Source organism: Microcebus murinus, chromosome 11 (genome assembly GCF_040939455.1).
Source record: "Microcebus murinus isolate Inina chromosome 11, M.murinus_Inina_mat1.0, whole genome shotgun sequence".
NCBI classification, from domain to species: Eukaryota; Metazoa; Chordata; class Mammalia; order Primates; family Cheirogaleidae; genus Microcebus; species Microcebus murinus.
The window spans coordinates 70,676,277-70,702,151 of NC_134114.1; the positions used below are offsets into that span (position 1 = coordinate 70,676,277).

The 25,875-nt window shown below is 33.6% G+C and overlaps 1 protein-coding gene across 2 annotated transcripts in view; it reads right to left on the minus strand.

Annotated features, from left to right (window-relative positions):
• Nucleotides 1-25,875, minus strand: part of SKIC3 (SKI3 subunit of superkiller complex) — an 86,161-nt gene that overhangs the window by 38,083 nt on the left and 22,203 nt on the right. For both annotated transcript variants that reach the window (XM_076008195.1, XM_020290175.2), the window contains 20 exons: nucleotides 22,908-23,048; nucleotides 21,902-22,003; nucleotides 20,920-21,059; nucleotides 18,711-18,797; nucleotides 18,519-18,622; nucleotides 17,900-18,026; nucleotides 17,107-17,286; nucleotides 16,646-16,770; nucleotides 15,466-15,719; nucleotides 14,246-14,348; nucleotides 11,205-11,381; nucleotides 10,973-11,117; nucleotides 10,727-10,805; nucleotides 10,585-10,646; nucleotides 10,405-10,461; nucleotides 8,532-8,600; nucleotides 7,221-7,295; nucleotides 6,436-6,577; nucleotides 2,813-2,906; nucleotides 539-616 (listed from right to left, as the gene is read on the minus strand). In XM_076008195.1, coding sequence (XP_075864310.1) covers nucleotides 539-616; nucleotides 2,813-2,906; nucleotides 6,436-6,577; nucleotides 7,221-7,295; nucleotides 8,532-8,600; nucleotides 10,405-10,461; nucleotides 10,585-10,646; nucleotides 10,727-10,805; nucleotides 10,973-11,117; nucleotides 11,205-11,381; nucleotides 14,246-14,348; nucleotides 15,466-15,719; nucleotides 16,646-16,770; nucleotides 17,107-17,286; nucleotides 17,900-18,026; nucleotides 18,519-18,622; nucleotides 18,711-18,797; nucleotides 20,920-21,059; nucleotides 21,902-22,003; nucleotides 22,908-23,048 — 2,341 coding nt within the window. The remainder of the gene's footprint in view (nucleotides 1-538; nucleotides 617-2,812; nucleotides 2,907-6,435; nucleotides 6,578-7,220; nucleotides 7,296-8,531; nucleotides 8,601-10,404; nucleotides 10,462-10,584; nucleotides 10,647-10,726; nucleotides 10,806-10,972; nucleotides 11,118-11,204; nucleotides 11,382-14,245; nucleotides 14,349-15,465; nucleotides 15,720-16,645; nucleotides 16,771-17,106; nucleotides 17,287-17,899; nucleotides 18,027-18,518; nucleotides 18,623-18,710; nucleotides 18,798-20,919; nucleotides 21,060-21,901; nucleotides 22,004-22,907; nucleotides 23,049-25,875) is intronic.

Genomic DNA, 25,875 nt, shown 5'->3' on the forward strand with positions numbered 1-25,875 from the left:
GAAGTTACAAAATCAATAAACTCAAATTTTGATAAATATTTTGATAAAGGAAAGAGGGCTATCTTAGATTGCTTATAGATACATATGTACATTAAAAGTATTTCTTTAAATAAACACTATCTTCAAGAATGTGATGACTTCTGTGGAGAAAAGAATGAAACTGAAGAAGGGGGCTTCAATTTTATCTGTAACTTTTTCTTTGAAAAAGAAACCTGAAGCAAACTGAGCGAATTTGCTTAGATGTTACATTTGAGTGGTAACTTCTCATTAAATTATGCTCTATATTTTATTACTTACTACATGTTTGCATATTTAATATATTTCATAATAAAAACCAATTAAAAAAAAGATAACCTTTTTTGAACGGAAGGTACAAATTTTCTTCTAAAACATTTACATTACACAAAACATCAAAACTAAAAAGAACAGATACTTTATTCTAGATACTCTGCAAACTGGTCATCACCTCAGCCGTCCTACAGCTTTCATCAGAAAAATTCAATAGATTCACACAATTAATGGGGAAAAATATGCTTACCATAATAATCTGCCATAATTTCTTTTTGCAACATTACTAGTATCTTGATCTTCCGTAGTCTGTAACAACAAAATTGCCCTTAAAAAAAGAACAAGGTATTTTAGTTTATCTATGTGCAATAACACTCTTTCACCCTTCCCTGTAGCTGAATCTACAGATTTTTTCCCTTTATTTAATTTTACCAATTCTTTAATGCTAGTTCTAATAGCTTATTCATATTTTACTAAGTTGGTCCCACAAAAGCACTTAAATATACTTAGATTTTAGATTGAAGGGAAAATAACATAAAAATGACCTCTTAGTTAAGTGAAATCCCTTATTACATTTTACTTCTGAACAGTCCAAAAATCTAAATATGGGAAACGACTATGTCACAGTTTTAAGTTTTAACATATTTGGAAATATAGAAACAACTCTTGAAAATATTTATAAGCTAGTAGTTTGAGTCAGGTAGACAGGAAATTGAGTGTTTTCATGTGCCCTTGCCTGTACATACAGAAAAATATATAAAGAAAAGTGAGTTGAGGGAAGGGAACAACTCATCATAAGTCCCTCAAGGTTTAGAATAAATATTCTAACCCACTGACAACATGTACTTCCTTCTCATGCTCAGTTCCCTATGGGCAAGCAGGGAAATGTCTTAACAACTGAAAAGAGCTGGATATTTAGTAAGCTTTTTTTCTTCTTTTCTGTCTAAAGAGAATTCACCAGGGAAAAAATATCCAAGATAGGCTTTTTATCCCCCTGATATTGCAAGAAAAACAAAAATTTGCTACAGAAGCCTAAAAGACGGTATTCCAGAGATTAAAAGTATATCCCTGTTTAGATCTATGCCTAATTTTTGGTTTTCAGGCCTCAAATATTTGCTTAAAACAGAAAACAGCAGTGGTGATCAGTCAAGAAAGAGTGTACATATCGAAGTGACTATGGAGTTGTCATTTTAAGCCTAATTAGTAACAAATGTCAGATACACAATATCTGTAATGATAACTCTATGCAAAAAAATAGCAAGTACCCTACTGCCTAGTTTTCTCCATTTAAAAATCCTGTTCACTGTTACATTCTATCATAGTTACAAAGTTTACGGGTACATTTATTGATATTTCAAGAAAAAAAGTTGTAGTTTTTCATAAACTTCTTTCCACATATACCTGGAAAAATAACTTCTTGATTATTCAGCCTCCAGTACCATCTAGTGATTATTCCTTTGAACTACAGAGAGATCCATAAAAGGATATGGCAAAGCATTTGGAACATCTCATGTATTTTTCATCTGGCAAGCCTTCTTCCAAATATTTACTTAGATTTAGGACAATAACATGCCTCAGAGGTTAGGAAATCAGGTCTTTTAACTTTTCATCTAGTAGTTACTCATAAAATCAATAGTTACTTTCTTATCACGTACCAATTAATATTTGCAGAGAATAAAACTTTAAGTAGATTTCATTTCCTACTACTCTCCAGGTTGGTCATTCCATTCTAGTACACTGGCTTTCTTGTTTCTTAAATGTGCCAAGTCCACTCCTGTTTCAGAGCACTTGCTCTAGCTGTTCCTTCTGCCCAAATAAACAAATGGCTTGTAGCCTCAGTTCTTTCAAATTAGGCCTCAACTGCCTCCTTAGCACTGCCTCTTAAACCCATCTGAAATGTTACTTCCTGTCCTTACATTCTCTGGCCCTTTACCCTACTTTAACTTTCACTCTTAGCAATTTTTATCATCACAGATGTTTATTAGCTTATCATGTGTCTCTTGCCTCCGGAACATGAGCTCTGTGACAACAGGGTCTCTGGCAGTTTTAATTCACTGTTTAACTGCCCGTGCTAAGGACACTGCTTGGCACATAGTAGTTCAACAAATATTAATTAAATGAATATATTGTATATAGTAAAGTCATTCAAACAAATATATCACAATGTTCTCATTTCTTGTCTAATTGAACACATGCTCACACCTAATAAAGCTAGACAAGTTCTTAGGGGACAGATTTTTCTCAAACAAAATCTGAAGGGTTTTTGTTTGTTTTGTTTTTCTTTTCTTTTCTCTCAATTTCTCTCTCTCTCTCAATTTCTCCATGCCCTCCTACCCCCACCCCAGGATTTGCAATAGAAACCAAATATAACTTAAAATTTTTACCTTCTAAGATGTAATAATAACATGCAATAAAAGATCAGGAAAGGAGTCAGAACATCTATTTAGTACCTTCTTCGTGAAAATGAGACTAAATTTTAAAAAGCTAAGTGATAACAATCATATTGCAATTAAATATAGTTTACCTTTGGTATGCATCTGCTGCTTCCTTTTTCAGTTGTAGATGTTCATTTAAGTAGCCCAACATTGTGAAAGCTGGAGCGTAATTCTGAATTCTTTCTGGAAATCCATAATTATATTTACTTTACATATGCATACTGGTGCGTTCATAAAATATTAGTTTATTTTCAATTTTTTCAGTATCTTAAATACCAGATTACCTCCCAAGATTACTGGCATTGTTAAGAATACTGAGCTAATTTTATCCTGAATATTGTATGCTAGTAATTATTTTATAACTCTCTTAAATTACCGAATAATATTTAATAGTTATATATGGTGTCCAGTTATGTTTTAAAGCTTAAACATTTTTATTCCCAAAGGTATAATAACTTGAAATTAAAGCTCACATTAAAACTAGTCATGAGATTTATAAGGAAATTCAGTTCTCTGGCTAATCACTTAAGCTTTCCTGTGATTAAATTTATTAATAGTAACAGTTTCTCTTGGTAGTTCTAGCCTAATCTATGTATTTTTTTTTTTTTTTGAGACAGTGTCTCGGTTTGTTGCCCAGGCTAGAGTGAGTGCCAGGCTACAGTGAGTGCCGTGGCATCAGCCTAGCTCACAGCAACCTCAAACTCCTGGGCTCAAACAATCCTTCTGACTCAGCCTCCCGAGTAGCTGGGACTACAGGCATGCGCTAATTTTTTCTATATATATTAGTTGGCCAATTAATTTCTTTCTATTTATAGGAGAGACGGGGTCTCGCTCTTGCTCAGGCTGGTTTCGAACTCCTGACCTCGAGCAACCCGCCTGCCTAGGCTTCCCAGAGTGCTAGGATTACAGGCATGAGCCACCGCGACCGGCCCTAATCTATGTATTTTAACAAATAATTAAGTCGGCATTGTACACTAGAAACAGAAGATGATTTAGGCATTTTCAATGCAGTATTTTGTAATTTTAATATCAAAAACTAACATGTATCTACTAAGGTACAATAGAGAAAGAAATACATATAATATAATCTACTTAAAAGTAGTATGGAGAAGTAAGACTTCAAATCCCCTAAATTATTTAACAAGGTGCAGTGTAGTCATACCTTACATGTTAGGTTCTAATGTCAAAGCATAAGGTAAAAATCACATAGTAAAAGTTATTCGTGAAAAGTTCTTAAAGTCATAAAAAGAAAGGGTCACATAATTAAGTCAAAATGAGTACTTGGAGATCCATGCCTTCACATGTCACACTCACACAAAGGCAAACATTCAGTAGAACAGACGAGAGATGGTCTGCATTCTCTCTCGGTCCCCTCTCTTTTTTCTGCTTCTGATTTTCTAATATTTTGGCCAAGTACATATACTTGAATTTGTTAAATGAGCATATGGTCTGGCTTCACTACAGAGTTAAATACTTCACTACAATTAATTATTAAAGAATGATTTATTCATTGTTTTAGGCATCTAAATTTTTCAGAAAGCTAAAGATTAACCTCTTTATGTAAAGAGGTAAATCTTTTTACAAATGGTACCCTTTGTAAAGGGTACTTTTACAAATGGTACCCATTCTAGAAAGAAACCCATCAATAAAAAAAATTTTTTTTGAGATGGGGTCTTACTCTGTCACACAGGCTGGAGTGCAGTGGCATAATCATAGCTCACTGTACCATCCAATACCTGGGCTCAAGCAATCCTGCTGTCTCAGCCTCCCAAATAGCTAGGGTTATAAGCACTCCCTGCCAGGCCTGGCTAATTTTTAAAAATTTTGTTGTTGTTGTTGTTGCTGTTGTTGTTTGTTTTTGTTTTGTTTTGTAGAGACAGGGTCTTGCTTTGTTGCCTAGGCTGGTCTCAAACTCCTGGCTCAAGCTATCCTCCCACCTTGGCCTCCCAAATTGCTGGGATTACAGGTGTGAGCCACTGTACATGGCTAGAAACCCATCAATACAATTTCCGAAACTATATTTCCTCAGCTCTAGGTACTTATTAGACTCATTCATTTGACATACTGCATAATGTGATAATTTCCTAAAGTGCTGATGTTTGTAAATTATTTGTCTTCTACTACAGTGTCCCAGGCTAAATGCATGAATAGTATGACAATCCCCTCAATATCTATGATAAGGCATTTTTTCCTCCTATTTTTTATAGTTTATCTGATTCTTCATATTATTTAACTGTCAATGTTTACTGCTATCAGAATTCCTGCTTAAACTCCTTGCTTCCTCATTAGAATTTTGTCAAAGGGTGATGAAATAACATTTCTTGAGCATCAGACTATGCCAAGTACTCTGCATAATATTTTGTATAAATCATCTCATTTAATCCCTAAGCAACAGATACTTTCCTTCTTGTATTACAGATGAGAAAACAAAAATCCAATTTGGTAGTATGCCCAAGGTTTCAGTCATGGCTAAGTGGTGGACCAAAGATTAAAACCCAACAGTAGTTTTATTAAGGAAGACAGAAAGTTATTACAATAGATGGTTAATCAAACTTCCTGATTCTTTTAATTTCCTAAACCTAAAGATATTTTCCAATATCTTGAAAAAAAAATCAGGTGTTAAAGGGAGAGGCTAAAGGAATTGGGATTGGCACTTCGTGTGTATTATCTCATTTAATTCTCACAACTTTACACCCCAGGTATTATCTCCACTTTCCAAGGAATAAACAGAAGTTAGGGGAAATAAAATATTTGGACTAAGCCGGGCGCGGTGGCTCTCGCCTGTAATCCTAGCACTCTGGGAGGCTGAGGCGGGTGGATTGCTCGAGGTCAGGAGTTCGAAACCAGCCTGAGCAAGAGTGAAACCCCGTCTCTACTATAAACAGAAAGAAATTAATTGGCCAACTAATATATATAGAAAAACTTAGCCGGGCATGGTGGCGCATGCCTGTAGTCCCAGCTATTCGGGCAGCTGAGGCAGAAGGATTGCTTGAGCCCAGGAGTTTGAGGTTGCTGTGAGCTAGGCTGACGCCATGGCACTCACTCTAGCCTGGGAAAACAAAGCGAGACTCTGTCTCAAAAAAAAAAAAAAATATTTGGACTAACACTGTAGAGAAAGTAAATAGTGAGACTAGAACAACAGCAACTCAAGCCCATTAGGCTCTAAAACATATTCTATAATAAGGAAATCACTTTTATCTTTTTCTTTAATTAATTTTTTTTTTAGAGATAGGGTTTCACTCATTCTGTCACTCAGGCTGGAGTGCAGTGGTGAGATCATAGCTTGTACTCCCAGGCTCAAGCAATCCTGCCACCTCAGCCTCCCAAGGGGCTGTGACTACAGATACACAACACCACACCCAGCTAATTTTTTTATTTTTTATAGAGACAATGGTCTTCCTGGGCTGGTCTCAAACTCCTGGTCTCAAGTGATCCTCCTGCCTCAGCTTCCCAGCATTCTAGGATTACAGGTGTGAGCCACTGTGCCTGGCTGGAAATCACTTTTATCTTGAATTATTAGGTAACAAGCAATTTTCATCATTTTTCAAAAGCCCTTAAGTTTAAAAAGTAGACTGCTTGGCCATTGGGGGAAAAAAAGGCAAATTCATGTCTTAACACTACTATTTAATTTGGAATGAATTGGTTTTAAAAATTCTTTAAATTATTTCAATAGTTATTCAGTTATCTTGCCATTATGTGATAGGTACCTTACCTATGTATTTACTCAAAACAACTTGTGCTGCTGGAATAGCATTCATCTGGAGGATGTTGTACTTGTACAGCTCTGTTTCTCTGTTGCTTTTATCTTGCAATGTTGTGCAGACCCAATATGCATAACCTATTGCTCCCTCGGTCTTTAAAAAAGCCAAAGTTAACAAGTGTACATAGGGCAATAAATATACCAATAAAAATTAGGAAATAAAACAATAACACATCTTCAATACAATAAATATCACATCTTAGTCTTCTTTAAGTCAACTGTTACATCCCTTGAAATGAAGGGTCACTATGATATATGTTCATTGCCAGGAAAATATTTAAATCACTTGTTCCAATCCTAAGTAGAGGAATCAAACAGAGTAAAACGGAGAAAACAGAGCCCCATATAATGAGTTGGTTTTTCTCTCCTCAGCACCATTCCCAAAGGTCAAACCAAAAATAGAATTCTAAAACATTTTCATAAATAAACTAGAAATCTCAACCAAGTCTAGTCCTTATTTCATGTCTATTTTTTTTCCTGGAGTCTCAGCTTCTATTCTACATGACTGCTACTGTATCTATTAAATCTCAATGTCATTTCTTCCTCAGCTCTGAAAGCTGTAAGAAAATGAAAACTACAAGCTCTTTAATTAAAGGTAGCTTATCTGTTTCTAAAAAGAATAAAGAGTAGAGACAACTGCTGTCATTAACATCTTATGCCACTATCTATTCATTTTCTTAACAAGGATAATACTTGTTTCATTAATGAATCCTCAAGAAGAATGTCCAAATTCTTACATGCATACTGAGTTCTGTAGTGTGTCTGAAGAGATCCATGGTGTCATAACTTCCAATTGTCTCGGCAATAAGAGCCTATAAAAAGAAAAAAAGTTTGTTAATGAGTTTAAAATAATAATAATGATAATAAATGAAACTGGAAGAATCAAAAGTTTAATAGTTGTGTTTAAAAGCAAAGTTAAGTTTCACTTTTACTATTACCATTTTAATTAAACCTATCAGTTACCTCCTGAAATAAATTAATTTTAAAAACAAAAATACTTTGAAAATAATAGTTAAAAAGTAACTTAAGTGATTCTGATGAGCCTCTAAGATCTATTAACCCAGAGCAATAATACTCAAAGTGAGGTCCCTGAACCAGCCTCATCAACTTCACTTGGGAGCAGTTAGAAATTCAAATTCTTGGGCTCCTTGGGTTCAATAAGTGACACAGAGGTTAGCATAGTATGCCACTGTTTCCAGATGCTACCACAGTGAACAGGAACAGGATTTTACCTTTCTATCTCTGCTTGCTTCACTGATTTAACTAGAATTAGACTCAGGTGTCAAAAGTACAATAAAAGATATCTAAACCCTAATTAATGATTTTCTGGTAATGGTGATGCTCTCTCTGAATCAAAACAACTGACCACTTACTAATTCATTACAATTTCTCAACTAGACAAGATGTTGGAGATCACTCAGACCAACTCCCTTCTTTTTAGGTGAGAAAATTAAAATCCAGAGAAGTGATATATTAAGGTAAAAGAATCAGTCAGTGACAGGTTTAAACTAGTAACCAAGCATCCTGACTTCTATTTAGCAATACAAAACTCGATACGTGGAGGAGAAAAGAACACTCAACAAGTGGCAAATCAAATATGAAGATTTTATGGAAAATTAGAAAACATAATAATCGAAATGACTTTCATAAGTGTATATTTTCTTTGTAAATGTGAGTTAAACAACAGAGTCCTGGGTTATTTTTTAGGCATAGTAAAGTCAGATTGATGGGGTTCAAAAGCCCTCAAAATCAGGGTTTAATCCCCACAAGCTGTCTGAGCTTAGCCACAACACTTAGGATCTCTAAACTTCAATTTCCACATCTATAAAGAGAGTAAACATCAACCACATCTCAAAGGATTGATGATGGATTAACCGAAATAATGTATACAAATAGTTAAGCACAGTGACTGGCACAAAGTAAGCCCTCAAATGCTACCTGTTATCATTATGATCATTGTTATTCATATTAATAGGTTTTTCTATCAATCTATATTAATAAGCTATTTATATAAATGTTTATTAACAACTATATATTATATATCTTACTTGTCCAATCCAGCACATTAAATAAGATGGATCAAGGGATTGAGCCATTTTGAAAGCTTCATGAGCTTGCTGGGAAAAAAAGGCAAAAATATCATATCAAGTCATTTTATAAACTTAAATTTTATAAGTTTAAAAAGCACAAATTAAGAGAATAAGAAAAGTCAAACCTATTATCAGAAATACATATCAACCTAAAACACTTGACTGCTCAAGCACAATTAGCAATGCTTAAAGCAATGTTTTAGCTACACAGTCCTAGAATACTTCTGGGTGCAAGATTTCTCCACAGGTAAGGAGTTCTGGTTCCCAGAGAAAAGGCATATTTATAGGTGTCTACCATGTAGTCTGCAGAGCTTTTAACCAATCACACATCCATTTGCTACCCACAGGTTTGAAGGAAATGATTGAGTTAGGTTGTATCCATTCCCCACTCTTTGAGCTTAATTGGGAGGATAAGAAATAAAAACCCATGAAGTCCTAGACATGTATCTGCCTCTGGAGAAAGACTGGTCAACAACATAATTCTGCACTAAGCAGTCACGATACTTTGAAGATGCCTCACATGGACATATTAACTTGCATGCTTTTTTTTCCACTATAAAAAATACACTGTAGGCCAGGCGCTGTGGCTCACGCCTGTAATCCTAGCTCTTGGGAGGCCGAGGCGGGCGGATTGCTCGAGGTCAGGAGTTCAAAACCAGCCTGAGCAAGAGCGAGACCCCGTCTCTACTATAAATAGAAAGAAATTAATTGGCCAACTGATATATATATAAAAAATTAGCCGGGCATGGTGGCGCATGCCTGTAGTCCCAGCTACCCGGGAGGCTGAGGCAGAAGGATCACTCGAGCCCAGGAGTTTGAGGTTTCTGTGAGCTAGGCTGACGCCACGGCACTCACTCTAGCCTGGGCAACAAAGCGAGACTCTGTCTCAAAAAAAAAAAAAAAAAAAAAAAAAAAAAAAAATACACTGTTTTATGTTATTTTCTCAATAATCTATTAATAGAAATAGCAGAAAACAGTCTTATTTTTTCCTATAAAAAAGTAAGCTCATGGGCAACAATGGTGCATGCTATAATAAAATTTTATTCATAGCTTATGAACTAAGACAATGCTTCATTTAAATTTTTTTAAAGATATGTTCACATTTTAAAATCTAAATTATTTTCTTTCAATCTATTTATAATCTTCTAAAGCCAGTCCTTTTTAGCAGTGACTTGACATCTCCCTGAGAATATTACAGAAGCTTTTTTTAAAAGGATCAGATTCAATATACTGGCTGAAATACAAAACAGTTCAGATGTGGTATTACCTAAAGATTTGTGGAAACTTTCCAAACATGACCTATAAACATGCTCCCAGTTACTTTAGTTCCAATTCTCTAATGTATAACTGCTCAATATGACAAATTACACCATGGTATTTAAAGGGATTAATACCCACTAAAGCCGAAACCTAAATCACCCAAGAAAAGGTTAAATTTAAGCTGCTAGAGAGTACTAATTGTATCCGTTACCTTCACCCACCCCATACCCAACAGTTTACACAGGACTTCCATTACACGTGTATAGACAAAAAGAAATACACCCAATTAATTCATAATAGAATTATTTTAATCTCTAATTGAAAAACCAACATAATTGGTTTTAAAACCAGAAGTCTCCTGAGTGCCATGGAAAGGAAAATAAATCTCACACATTCATTATTCAACATAATAAATTGAATGCCATCAATGAACTGGCGTATTAGAGAACAAATTACATAGATAATGTGTTATACAAAGCATTTCTCCACAAGAAGTTGAGCTATTTATGAAAAGATTATACATAGAAAATGTTCTTTATTTTTAATATGACAAAACAGACAACACATTTACCTCAATGTTTTCATTTGCAAGGTATAACACTCCCAAGTTGGTCCATGCAACAGCATTCTAAAAAACACACACACACACACATATATTTTTAAATTAGGCCCTTTGTCTACTTGGAAGTCTCAGAAAAGTAGTTAACACTAAATTCCGAAGCTCTTTTTCACAGACACTTAGAACACTCACAATTTGTTCTGCCTGGATTGATTTGATGAAACAGTGCTGAGCAAGGGCATAATTTCCAATACCTGAAAAAGATGAAACTAAACTTTGTTACCTGAAACACACAATCTTCTAAAAATACTGAAGTGTGTTATTCAATTCTTACCACTGTAACACGCAACCACACCAAGAGCATTCCAGTACAGGTGATTATTACTGTCGAGTCTCACTGCTTTTTTCAGACACTGAAAAGAAGTTAAATTAGATTAACTTTTATTTCTTGGAATATCAGCATTTATATCAAGATAAATGTGGTTTTAACATGAAAACACTACAGTATTCATTTTGTCAAAACCCTCTTTCAGAAAAGCACTTAGTTTTTAAGTTTATAAAAAATTTCTCAAAACCATACATGTAAAGACTTCTCCAGCAACTCTTTAAGATCATTCATGTCAGTGCCTGTTTCTGCTAGATGTTGGGCTTGGCGATAATAATTAATTCCAAGATCACACCATGTATTAGATGTAGACATCAGTTTTAATGCACGACCATAACACCTATGGAAATATAAAAACAAATGTTATGCTTTGTGTAATGTCTTAATTCAGTTTGAATGTCATTAACTGGCAATCTTTATAAATTACCTTGCTCCAAGATGGAGGAGCTCATTTTTCTTTAATATTTGTTTTCCTCCTTTCTGACCCAGAAGGACTCCTAAAACATTAACATTCACTTTAGATGGTGAGACAGCATACAAACTGGTGCAAGCATCCCCAACTAGCTTCCAGAGGCAGGACACATCAGCTCGATGCTGCAGAGCCCTAAAAAAAGAAACAGTGTGATTCTTATAAATTATTTCCAAAAAGCATGGAGTTTACCTCCTTCATTACAACAGTTAAAACAGAAAAATTGTACATGTAATACTAATTAAGAGTTACTTCCTTCGTTAAGCACTGTGAATGTTTTACCAATCTCCTCCTAACTGAATTATATCATATTACCTCTCAAATAGGAAGATAAGAAGGGAGCCAAAGAGGCAGGAGTTGATTATTTTAAGTTTAGTGCCAGAAATTTTGCAGACTTTTTTTTTTTTTATATCTTTACTATTTTTGCTAGAAGTAGCAAAATCACATAAATAAATCAAAAAACTTCCCAGGATCAATTTACTTTTTTTTTTTTTTTTTTTTTTTTGAGACAGAGTCTCACTTTGTTGCCCAGGCTAGAGTGAGTGCCGTGGCGTCAGCCTAGCTCACAGCAACCTCAAACTCCTGGGCTCGAGTGATCCTTCTGCCTCAGCCTCCCGGGTAGCTGGGACTACAGGCATGCGCCACCATGCCCGGCTAATTTTTTATATATATATCAGTTGGCCAATTAATTTCTTTCTATTTATAGTAGAGACGGGGTCTCGCTCTTGCTCAGGCTGGTTTTGAACTCCTGACCTTGAGCAATCCGCCCGCCTCGGCCTCCCAAGAGCTAGGATTACAGGCGTGAGCCACAGCGCCCGGCCTACTTTTAATATTAAATTTTATTAACTATACTCTTTTTGTTTGTTTAAACAGTGACAAAGGCAGTAACATTGTTAACTCTCTTACAGTTGACAATTGTAAACTCAGGTTTTTGCTTTTAGACTTTGCTTCATGATATAGTTTGAATGTGATTCTCAAAAGTTCATGTTGGAAACTCAATCCCCAGTGAAACAGTGTTGAGAGGTGGGACCTTTAAGAGGTGATTAGGTCATGAGGAATGGATTAATGGTGTTAACTCAGAAGTGGGTTAGTTTTATCATAGAAGGAGTGCTCCTCATAAAAGGATAAGTTTAGTCTCATTGCTCTCTTTGTCTCAAGTTTTTGCCTTCCACCCTTCTGACATAAGAATGCCCTCCCCAGATGCCAGCACCATGTTCTTAGACTTCCTAGCTTCCAGAATTGTGAGCCAAATAAGGTTCTATTCTTTATAAATTTCCCATCCTGTGGTATTCTGTTATTGCAGCAGAAAACAGGTTAACACACTTCAAATTTTAAAAGACTAGAAAATGTATCAAGTATATTTGGTGGTCCAAAGGATTTTTATTCTCTGAGACCAAAAATAATAAAAATTTAAACACGAAAATTGTGAAGACCCACATTCATAGAAGAGCACATTGAATGGATGAGCTCAAATAGTAAATTAAAATATTAATTAGGGTGATAGCACTTCTTTTTAGAATGAATCTCAGTTATATATTTCTCTTCATTTTTCTCTTCTCAAAATCTTATAAATAAAACACAGCAATTTCATTTCAGCCAAGTTCCAATAATCAGCTATCACAACTGCTATGTTATTGGCAGATGGATAGGCAGATGGAACATTCTTCACAGCCTTTTCTATTCATGGAGTCCAGCCAAAAATCATTTTCCAATGTCTTCCTGAGAAGTAATATTAGTTATTGCAGTCATGACTGAAAGCTCTCTGAGACTCAGAAGGAAGAACAATACTATTAGGGGTTCCCTTATATAAATATGTTAGAAAAATTTCTAAAATTGACAGCATAAAATGAGAAAAAAAAAAGTGAAACAGGCAATTCTAACCAACTAAACTGTTATTTCCTTTTAAGTTCAATAAAAAATATATGTATAGTGTAATGACTTCTATCATCCTTACATAATAACTGTGGTCGTATGAATTCATTTAAAACCTAGAAGTAAATATAAGTTTGGGGGTTATTAAGTTTTATATAGCACTTTATAATTGGTTATGAGTATTACATGTTATCCATAATAAAATTTCCTAGGATCAGAAAGGCAGTACTTATGGCTAAAGTATTGTCACCCAAAGGTTCACATTTACTCTTAAACACCAATTCAAATATAAAGCATGCCCTCTTCATAGTAACTTCCTCTTGGGAAAGAACTACATTATGCAATAATTCTAAAGTAGCAATAAAATTCAGTGAGAAAAAAATGGTTAGGTTTTTATTTCATATTAGTTCATATGAAAAGCAATTCTGGAACAACCAATAAATAGAAAACAGAGGAGAAAGCAAACAGGAAAAGAAAGGAAGGAAAGCACAAGAAAGATATGAGCAAAAAAATTCAAATGTACATCTATCTTGTAGTCTTTTTAAAGGCATCTTCCACAAATAATACTTCTGCTCTAAGGAATTCATAGTTCTATAAAATGCCAAATTTACTCAAATTATTCTGATTCCTTTCTTATCATCAGACATATCACTTTTTTCCTGTACAGTTTCTTTCCAGTGGTAATCAGATTTTTCATTTCCCCTTATCTTCAGCCCTACCAACAAGCCTAAAATAAGCCCCTGCCACTGAATGTAAAGCATATTGTGCACCTGAAGCCTGATTTCCAATAGTTCCAATTAGGGATACACTCACTTCTAGTCCTCTTGAAAGAGAACATTAACACATGGTGTCAGAGTTGTTGCTCCACCAGGAGACTACTCCTTCCTTTCTACTCTTTCCTATGCACTTAGCATGCCAGCCATTACTAAGAGCACAAGACAGTGTTTGTTTCCCCAAAGTGCAAAATTAATACAATATGTATGTTATAGAATTAGTTGGCTAATCTGTGTTTATATTTGACATTCTCAATAACTGCTATAACTAACAGAGTACATAAAATGATTTTCTAAATTTGACTTCATTATAATATCAAGAAAACAAACACAATAAATAATAAGAATACTAACCAAGTAAAATATTCCAGTGCTTTTTCTATGTAGTCTACAGCTTTCCCATCAAGATAATCAACTAGAGCTGCTTTTGCCATCATAAGATAGCATTCGCCCAAACCTAAAATCAGGTAAGTTTGTAGTTGTTACTAAAACATATAAAACAAACACATAAAATGAACTTCAAATAAATTTACTGATGTTATTTTAAAGCCATTTAAAAAAAAAAAAACTTAGTAGTATTTGATAAAATTATATTCAAGCATGATATTGCATATCTTTAGTATTCAAATGGAAGATGAGAATTCAAATGGAAGGATTCTGTTGGAATAAATATGCACTAATAGTTATAAAACGTTATCTATAGAAACTAAGAATTTCCTTGACTTTGGGCAAGTTACTTACCTCTTAAAACCTTAGCTTCAAAAATGGGTGTATCATCTAAATGCTATTCTTTATCATATTACTACTTATTAAGTGCTGTGAAACAAGATTTGATATTTTCATATTAAAACCTGTATAGCAAACTTTAAGCTCTACAAGCTCTCCTTCTCTTAAGGAAAGAGCTTTATAAAATTAAAAAAAAAGTTTCAAGCCTTAAGCTATATGCCACTTAAAACATAACACTTATATCTGATTTAAACTTCAAATGTTTCTTTATAAAGGAGAAGGAAATGGGGGGAAAGGATATATAATTAGCTCTAGCCTTTTCTTAAATGGTCAGCTATAATCACAAAATATTCAGATTATACATGGATGGTAGTGTTTAGCTTTATGTTCATAATACAGAAAAAATAGATATCTATGGAAAAACTGAAATCAATTTAGATGATTACAAAACAATGCAAGTTGCCTATAAGTTTAAATTTTTTTTTAAATAAAATGAACTATAACTTACAAAGTAATTGAAAAGTATTAAGATATTCTGGGGGATAGTGAATTAATTATCAAAATATAAGAGCAAAGAAATTCTTATTTTAGAGATCCATTTTTAGATCCAATGGCTATCATGCTATTTGTCTAAAAATATCTATCATTACTATTTATTCACTGTTATGAAACAATATTGATCTTTTTATATTCAAATCTATAAAAATTATAAGAGGTTTATATTAGATGCTTGCTGTTGACTAAAGAAGTCCTTTTCAAGTTATTCAATACATTAAGAGAGTAAATTTACTCAAGGATTTTATACTTCAGTATCACAAAAGTCAAAGGAGCTATTAAAAAGAAGTTACCTTTCAAAGCAGGCACATAATCCTCTGTCTTGTTAATGATCAGCTGGTACTGAGCTATAGCCTCCTTGTATTTGCCTAGAATTTGTTGTATTGCTGCAACTTTAAACACACTGTATGTAGATTCTGGGTTCAGCTCAGAGGCTTTTGTGAAGGATTTCAAGGCTGTTGTATAGCCACCTCTGCTTAAGTACGCCTCTCCTAATGATTCCCAACAATTGAAATCCTTTGGGTCTGCCCTTAATGCTGCCTGTAAACTAAAATTTCAAGAAACAGTAAGAGAACTAAAAATAACAGAACTATTTAAACATCTAAAAGGAAAATATAAAAGAATTCAACTGAATCGCATATATCTATGGCTCCTTCTATTTATAAAAGTGTTATTTAAAGTAGGTAAACCTATTCCTTTTATGATTTGATTTTTTTTCAATATTAAGAAAGTTTATTATAATTTCAAAATAAATGAGAATAAAATACTTTTTGGGAAAGTGAACAGAATTTCTTTCTTTGATTATCTGGAAAAACTCTGGTTTTCTATCCTACCAGGACAGGTGTACATTTCAGTTTGACTTCAATCTATAAACCCCCACCGCCAAACCTTCTACCAAACAGAAATATCACAGTTGAGATACAGAAATAATAGGCATGCTTTAAATTTCTGATCAAATTCCATGTCTATGAAAAAATTTTAAATGCCTGTAATTCTAGATATTAACATAAATCAGAAACTTTATCTTGATTGAAATATATTTCATATACCCTTAAGTACAGTTCAAACCAAATGACTAAAAGTGATTATAGAGGAGCCACTCTAAAATGCCCTTCAAATTGCCAAATGTCAAAATCATGCATGTCAGCAGGAGAACAACAAAGATATGTATCTCAGCTTTTCAATACTACTTACATTCCTATTGAGAACCTACTATACATATGACACTATTAAGACCTGACTTCACTAGACTGGCTATCTTCTTAACAATAGAACATCATTTAATCTATTTTTGCAATTCCACTGCCTTGAAGATAATAAATACCACTCAACCATAAATAAAATTTGCTATGTCTTCTCTCAAAATGTAAGCTGGTTAGGAGCAACTTGTAAAGTTCATTTGGGTATATATGAAGTTTAATTTAAGAAACAATTATGTTGTCTAACATAGTTTAAATATATAAGGTGCCTTACTCAGCCACTGCTTGAGAATGTTGACCAGCTTTCAAATAGTACAGTCCTCGCCTAAGCCAGGCCCATTTTGCTGTTCCAGCACTTGCCTTCTGAGTTACTGTTGTTAGGATAGCTAAGGCAGTTTCCTAATAAGAAAATACTATTATTAGAGATATTAAATATCATAAAAATATGGAATACCCATGTAAAAGTACACAAATATATTTCATTTCCCACTTCTCATTTTTTTAACTTATATCAGTATACCCAAACTACACTTTCAGCAATAAATGATGAGTAATTTAATATCTGCCAATGAAAAGAAATTTTACTCTATTTATAAAGAGAAGCAAAATATTCTATTGCATCTATAAGGAAAAATAAAAAAGAATGCTAATTTTAAAGTATATATATGTAAAAATATTTTTATTTATATACTCAGGATTGAAAAACAAAAAGGCAAAAGTAGTTATTAGACATACCATATCTTCAAGCTCCACACTTAGGTCAACTGCTGCAGCCCCAGATTCAGTATCAGCATCATCCAATTCAAAAGCTTTCCTATAACATCCACGGGCTCTGTTTTTATCTCCCACTACATCTCTGTAATAATGACCTAAATAGCAGAAAACTTTGCCCATGTATGTATCCAGTCTTGCAGCCTTTGAAATAAACATTGATAACAGAATATTAGAAGCTTATTTGCAAGATATCTTTAAAAACACAAAAGATAAATATACAGATTAAAAAAACCGTTTTATTAAATATACAAAAATATGCCAAAATATCCTTTAATGTAAGATTTAAAATAGACATGAAAGCTGGTCCTCACTGCTTATATAAAGTAAACAGAAGTAAAAAAAACATTATTTCTTTGGTAAAAGAAATATGAAATTAGAACTATTACTAATCTGCTCTTATAAGTCAAGATAATAATGTAAGACTTACAGATGTTAAACATTTAAAAAAATAAGTTAAACTTCTAGACTTGTGTGCCTATAAAACTACAGTGGACATTACCTAAAAACAGTACTGTTATCCAGAGATAATTATGCCTTACTTTCTGTAACACATATTTCTTAAAAAGTAACTTTTACATTTTATGGGTTAATTTTTTTCCTTCAAAACCCATGTAACATCCTCACAAAACCTTATGTGTGAGAGATAAACCACAAAAAGCAGTTAAGAGTACTTTTAAATAACTAACATATAATTATTATTTATGATTTTAAAATGCCATTCCAATTAAGAATTGAATAGTAGCACTTGTTTTACCTTCAGAAAGTGGGTAAGAGCCTTCGTTTTATCTTTTCTTGTCTCTTCACCCATAAACCAATATGTTAACCCAAGTTGGTATTGATATTCAGCAACTTCAGCATCTTTCTCAAGTGCTGTCTGAAAACTAAGTCAACAAAGGAGGAGTAAAAAAGAATATTAAAATAAATACACATATTATATATATATTTGCTCCTATATAAAATACAGGAGACTCTCAGTTTGAACAAAGTTTGAGTAATTCGAAGATGCCATATTAGAAACAAGTCATTACTTTAGGATTAGATTAATGAGAAAAAATAATGTTTTTGAAGAAGAGAAGCTTAAAAAAAGCACAATGGCCTTTTAGCACTACCATGTGCTAAGTGTTCAGTACATATACCAAACGTTACATCTGCTTACTGAACATTATGATCAGCTAATTAGATTTGAAACCCATCATAGATTTTTTTACAGTTACTGTGCTACATGCTAAAGACATTTCTTAATGTAAGACTTACAGTCTACAAAGATCAAATTTATACAAAATTGGATCTTCATCAAGCCCTCTCATTTTAAATTTTTGAAAAATATGATAAACTAATGTGACCGGATCTATGAGCAATCCATATACCCTTACCATTTTTCTGCTTGTAGATAGTCCTTTTTGGTAAAATGAATCAAACCCTCAAGGGCATGAGCTTCAGCTAGGTCAGGATAAGAAGAGAGAAGATCTTCCACAATCTATAAAATAGATACCTGTCAATTGCATATCCAAATAAAAATGACTTTTAACTTTTAAAAATTGCTCAGTTTGAATTTAAAAACCAACCTTTGTAGCTTCATCTAAAAAGCCTTTGTTCACATAGGCCAAGCCTTTAAGAACCAAAAGTCCAGGGATATTATCTGCATCAGAGACCTAGAAAATAATTGTAAAGAACTGCTATAAATCTCCTTCAACACAACCACAGCAATGGTTTGCTTTAATTAAAGAATGACCATAGAAGGACAGGGTCCTAATAGAATAAAGACATAGAGGTCCTGATTTCTATCACTACTAACACTTTCATTGTTTGTAACCTAAATTTTATTAGGGAAAATTTCAAACACTTAAAAAAAATCAGAGAGACTAGTAGAATAAACCCACATGTACTCATCATCAAGCTAGAATATAAAACTCAAAGGCATTTTTTCCTCATCTCTACCTGTACACATTTTACCACACTCCTGCTCAGATTATTTTGAAACAAATCCTAGATATAACTTTTTATCTATGATATATTAATACTTCAGTATCTATACCTAAAAGATAAGTTTATTTTTAAATGACATAACCACATTACCATTAGCACACCTGACCAAAACTAACAATACAAATTTAAAATCATCAAATTTCCCAGTTGTCTCATAAAATATTTCAACAATGTGTTTTAATCAAAATCCAACTAAAGTAGATATATTTCAATTGACTGATATGTTTCAAGTCTCTTTTTACTATACAGCAAGTTTCTCTTTCATCTCCTTTTTTTTTTTTTTCCTCTTTCAAAATGTAACCATTGAAAAATATGGCCTGTTTGTCACAGTTTCTTACAGTCTAGATTTTGCTGAATGTATTCTCATGGTACTTAACATGTTCCTTGTATTTTCTGTGAATTAGTCGTTAGGTCTAGAAGCTTGATCTGATTCAGGTTTGGTGTTTTATCAGGGATATTTCATATGTACTTACACTTGGTTGTATCTAACAATCTTTCTTTTTGTGATGTTAGTAATCCTCAATGTCTACATCTGTTAATGTATTCAAGACTGCAAAATGGTGATTTTCTATTTCTATCATTTCTTCTTCTCTTATTAGGTGGAATCCTTCAACAAAGAGAAATTTCTCCTACGCTCATTATTTGGTTATCATGAAAAATGACTCATTTAGGAAACGCAGGATAAATGCTTTGATTCTTTTCAGTTGGCTTCTTGGCATCCTCCAAAGATTTGTTTTCTTGAGGGTGTTTGATTTTTTTTTTTTTTTGTATCATCATGAACACATGGATTTAAACATATTTGATGTGTTTCAATAGACTGCAGTTACTGGGGCCCTCTTTAGCCAGTGAGAATCTCCTTATGCTAGCTCCTTAACCCTTTCGACATGATCCTAGTTCCTTTTATAGTTTCCTTACTTTCTAATATGACAAGATGTTCTGGGCTCATCTTGTACATTTCTGTCTCAGATCTGGACTCTTCCAATTCTCCAAGAAACTTTTCATTTTGTCTTTTTGTGGAAAAATTATTGGAAAGACCTCTATAAAGCATTTACACAAAAAACATTATTAGTGGGAAAGCAAAAAGAAAATAAGATATCAATTCTTGAAGAATGCTAACAAGTGTTCTAGTTTTTAAAAAATATTATGAAATGCAAAGCCCTTTGAAATATACAAAACAATGATTTTAAAAAAAAAAAAACTGAACTGAAAACTTCCTAATATACTGAGTGATATAATTTTGATTTCAGACAAAAACTAGCCTTTACCTGACAAAAAAAAAATCTTTAAGGAACAATGTGGTTATAACTTATAAATTACTAGTTACATTTTTCAGCAGGGAATTTCAAATTGCCTGAACCAAAAACATCAGTTTCATTCTTAAATCATCTTTCTTTGAATGAAACACATAAACAACATTCTCTACCATGAAGCTATTATACTAATGTCCTTAATTATTCTTGTCAATAGTAAAACATTTCCAGGAAGAAAAAAGTTAGAATCCCAAATTAATAATAATCAAGTAGTAATAACCTAAGAAAGCAAAATGAAAAGAATAAAAGCTAGAACTAAAAAAAGGAATTGCCTCATGTGAAGAGCCCTATGAGTAACCAAGAAGCAAACAAATAACTTGAGGAGTTTCCAAGTGTGTGAATGATTTATAAAAGTACAGTTCATACCTCTAACACAAAATTTGTACAAGTAAATATTTGTGGTAAGAAGAGAATGGTTGTTGCCTGGCTGATGTGAAACCAATTAAAATTGAAGGTAAAAACTCAATGATAAGACCACCTGATCAAGAGTACGAAGTGCTTCCTCTGAAGATTCATAATCTGAGAGTCTAATCAAAGCTTCTGCTTTCAAACGAAGACAAAGATTCTTCTGATGAAGACTGCTACCAGACACACCCAGATTATCTATGTTCTTCAGAGCTGACAAAATTAAGGACATCTGAATGAAGACAACCACATCACTTCACTTTTTTTTTCTTATTAAGAATGACATACAATAAATTACAGATATAACAAGCATAAATTTCCAAAACAATATACATGAAGAATAATTCAAAGCTAAACATAAATTCTTTCCTGAATTCTTTATGGAAAGATCTGAATGTAAAACAGAACATATCTGAATTTAAAACCTCTATCTTCACATAACACATAATAAAACTGAACATCCTGAAACACAACAATGACTATATCTGCTACATAATAAAGGTTAGCACTTAGCCAAAGCATCTGTAACAAACATAAGAAATTAAGGATACTGGAAGGCGAAAGAAGCTGAATTAGAATGAACCAAGGTGAACTGTTTCTCAGTTACAGCAGGTAGGCTCCCAGATGGGGTCAGGCATAGTAAATCACTTTTTATGATTTCCTATCCCCACACTCACCCCATCACATTCAAACAGGCTCCAAGATGCCTAAGAATTCCCTTGTCTACATCAGAGAAATTAAGAACCCGTGAAGGTCCTGGTCATACCAGAAACTTCCTTGTTACAAAGACAGAGCACCTCCACCCAAGCCTAAACTGACAAAATTTACAAATGGAGGAAACCTTTGATAAATACTTATTATCAGTCTAAAATTAAATACACTAATAGACATGCATACAGACTTGGAATTTATTTAACCTCAATAAAATTTAAATTAGTCATCAATTTAAAATGCAAAATATAGCATCTGGGTTTTTTAAACCACTCTCTTTATCCTTTAAGATGAAAACAAGTTTGGCCACCTTTATGTGTCAACCTAAAAGATGTCAAAAATACCTTGACTGCATGAAAAAACAGCTTCTTTAGGTCCATGCATTTTGACTTGCGCTTCTGCTAGATGATACCATCCAGTTGTGCAGAGGGGGCTTTCCTTTAACCCTGAAAGGATAAAAACGATAAAAAAAAAAATAAAAAACCAAGGTTTCCATGACTACTGAAATAAATGGCACCATCATCTACTCTCCAAATCAGACTCTACCCCTCTTCCTCATCTCTCACATTTTACCAATCACAAAGTCACACTGATTCCCCTTATCTGTTTCTTTACATATGTTTTTCTTCATCTCTAGCACTTCAGTTCAGACCACCACCACCTTTACCCCAGATAACTGTGTTTGCCATCCACTACAATGCAATCTCTACACTGTAGCCAGAATATTTCTAAAAATACAAATCAGATTATAAAATTCCTCTCATTAAAACCTTTCAGTGACTCCCCACTGCCTTCATAATAATATGCAAACAAGGTCTGCAAGACCCCTCTACAACCTCACTTCTTGCCCCTTCCCATATATATACTTCATTCTCAAATCTTGGTGAACTACCTGCAGTTTCCTGAACAACAGTTTTCCTCTTATCTCAGGCTATTTCACAGATATATCTCTCAGCCTAAAGTGCTCCTCCCATCCCCTTCATCCATCTGCCAGGCTTGTATTCGTCATTCAGATCTCAACCTGAATGTAGGCTCTTCCAGAAACATTATGCCTGATAAGACTAAGTTAAAGCCATCCCAAGACTTCTATATGTATTTATTTATATATATATATATATATATATATATATATATATATATCCCTATTTAACAAATGTAAATACTGAAACATAGAAAGTTTAAATTAGTGAATGACAGAGTTGGAATTTAAACCTAGGAGGACTCCAGGGTATGTAGGTACATTTTTTCGCTTCCATCATAGATATATGTTCCTTAAGGAAAGCCTCAAAGACAAATGCCTACTGACTAACAATTACAACTTATGTTACATGCTATCCACTGTACATTTACCTTCTGTTAGGTTCCTAACAGCATCTTCATACTTTTTGTCCTGTAATGCTTTAATGCCTAAGCCAATGAGGCCCGGACCACTTTTTGGATCCATTTCCACTAGTCTACAACAAAACTGCTGTCCCTCATCAGTAAGACTTCCTGGAATTAAGAGAAAATATTATTAGCGCATATATATATATATACCAAGCTTCTAAGTAACATGTCATATTCTGCTTTAGAAATCTAAATTAGCACCAAAAAATAAAAAAATTCATAATGGCTAAAGAATTAAAACTTCAGTACTATTTGGTAAAACACAAAAACAAATTGAAAGAAATATTATTTTGATTAGTAAGCCAATAAAAAAGACACAAGCCTGCTACTATTAATATTATGCTTCCAGGCATGAATTTCCTTCTGTCAGTATGTTCTCACTACTGCTTCCATAAATATGAATTCCAAGAATAGATATGCCTAGTTTCATACATCTTATTTCTTCCCAAGCAAACCAGTGGCTTTTTCCCTTTCTATCAGTAGTATTGTTTAAACTAGACGTTGTCTACATTAGGCATCAGAATCACCTGGAGGAATTGTTGAAACACAGTATGCTGCGCCCTACCCCCTAAAGTTTCTGACTCAGTAGGTCTGCTGTTAGACCTGAGAATTTACATTTCTAACAAGTTTAAGCGATGCTTATGCTACTAGTCCAGAAATCACACTTTAAGAACCAAAAGTATACAGTATTTGCTAATACTATATACCACCTTTATTATTAAGTCTATAGATACCCTGCCTTTGTTGCCTCTGTAGCTAAATGGTAACTTCTGGAAAGTAGAGATTAGCATGGTATCTTATACATGGTAGGTGTTAACTATTGTGATGATCCTTTAAAAATACTATCATGAACTTATGTTCAAAAAGGCCTTTAGTCTGTTAATGGGTAATGGCTGAGAATTACTATAGAAAATTTTAAATCTTTACCATCGTAAAAAAGAAAAAAAAAAGCTATTAGAATTTTACCTTCAATCTCTACCCATCTGAGTCAAAATTCTCTTCCTCCATTGAAACATAATTCATGACAGACTGTCTTAGCTACATAAACTGCCATTATTACAGAAAACACATCTGGGATGAAGAGAGAAATCAATCATGCATCTCATCTCTCCAATGATCATTTATATGGAGGGTCTCTAAAACTGCACACAGGTAAACAAAGTGTAGGTAGGTACATGAAAATAATTTTCAAAAGGCTGAGATAAATACAAACAACTTTTAAAACAAGGTAAGCCTTCCTAACATATTCCCTTTTCTAAAGCTTAGGAGCACAATTATAAAAATGAAATAAGATTTTTATTTCATAAAAATGAAATAAGACTGTGCTCATGTTTAGCTCTGGGGAACATTCTCTACATATGATCAAGTGTCACTTAGAAAAGTGTTCTGTAGTGTTCCGAAAACTAGCAACAGTGACAACAACATTTAAGATCTCTGTGTAAACAGACAGGGAGTATTCAACTCCCAATCCTCTTCTCCATACTAATTCTTATGGAGAATATGAAATAAATACTTCAGTGGAGGATAAAAGCAGAAAGGAAATAGACTTCATTGCTTTTATTTAACTTACCTGCTCTTCTGAACATTTAAAGGATTCTATGGTTCCAGATTTAATGACTTTAAAAGAGTTTAACAATATTATTTTTATTTCTCAAAATGTCAAGATAGACTTCGGGCTGATGAATGCCAAAACTCCAAGGGTAAAGAGTATTTTGAGGAGGTCCAGGTTGGATGTTAATAACAATGGAATTGTTTCTTAAAGTTTACTATAAAAACAGGTGAGGTTTTTTAAAAAAACAAAAAATAATTCATTCATTCCTGACATCCTAAAGAAACTGGTAAATACTATAGAATTTTTCTTTTAAATAAACATAGTTGGAAGGAAAAAAATATACAATTTGATGAGATTTATGTCTTTATTTTCACCTGGATTTTCTAATAGTTCTAGAACACAAAATCTTAAAGAAGCTCTTTCTGCTTGAATTTGAAGAACCAACCTTTCTTATCCTCCCCCACTTCAACAACAAAGCAAAATAATTCAAAAAGGTCATTTAGCATGAAAAAAACATTTCAACAGATGACAAGTATGAAAGCCATTATTTGTTATATGAAGCTTTAAAAACTGAGTCATACTGAATATGAATCTTTAAGTCTCAACAGGAAATGCAGGACAAAGGAGACTGAAATACATTTATCCTCAGTGGAAGAGAACCCAGTGATTAACTGCTGTAAAGTAGCAAATTCTGCAGATATTGAAGAACTTTGGGGGAGGGTGGGTCAGACTTTACAAACCTTACAGATTTTTCAGAAGTTCTTAATACTCAGAAAGTTTGGTTTAGAGGAGCAAAGAAAAACAAAGTATTCTGCATTAACTATTAAACTTCCACCTCCCAGAATAATTTTACCTTGGAATGTATCTAAACCTGAACTACTCAATTCTGCAAACTTCTTGCAACCAACAATTCAGAGGGGCAAGACCTCTTCCTTAGTTTTACCATTTGTGTAAATATTTACCTATTGGCTCCTTTTTGTATGACATAGACCCTCTTTTCTTTCAATTATGCACAATAACCATCTCCAAAGTCTCTTCGTTTATTTTTTATTTTATTTTTTTTTTTTTGAGATAGAGTCTCGCTCTGTTGCCCAGGCTAGAGTGAGTGCCATGGCGTCAACCTAGCTCACAGCAACCTCAAACTCCTGGGCTCAAGCAATCCTCCTGCCTCAGCCTCCCGAGTAGCTGGGACTACAGGCATGCGCCACCATGCCCGGCTAATTTTTTCTATATATATTAGTTGGCCAATTAATTTCTTTCTATTTTTTTTTTTATAGTAGAAACAGGGTCTCGCTCAGGCTGGTTTTGAACTCCTGACCTTGAGCAATCTGCCCTCCTCAGCCTCCCAGAGTGCTAGGATTACAGGCGTGAGCCACCTTG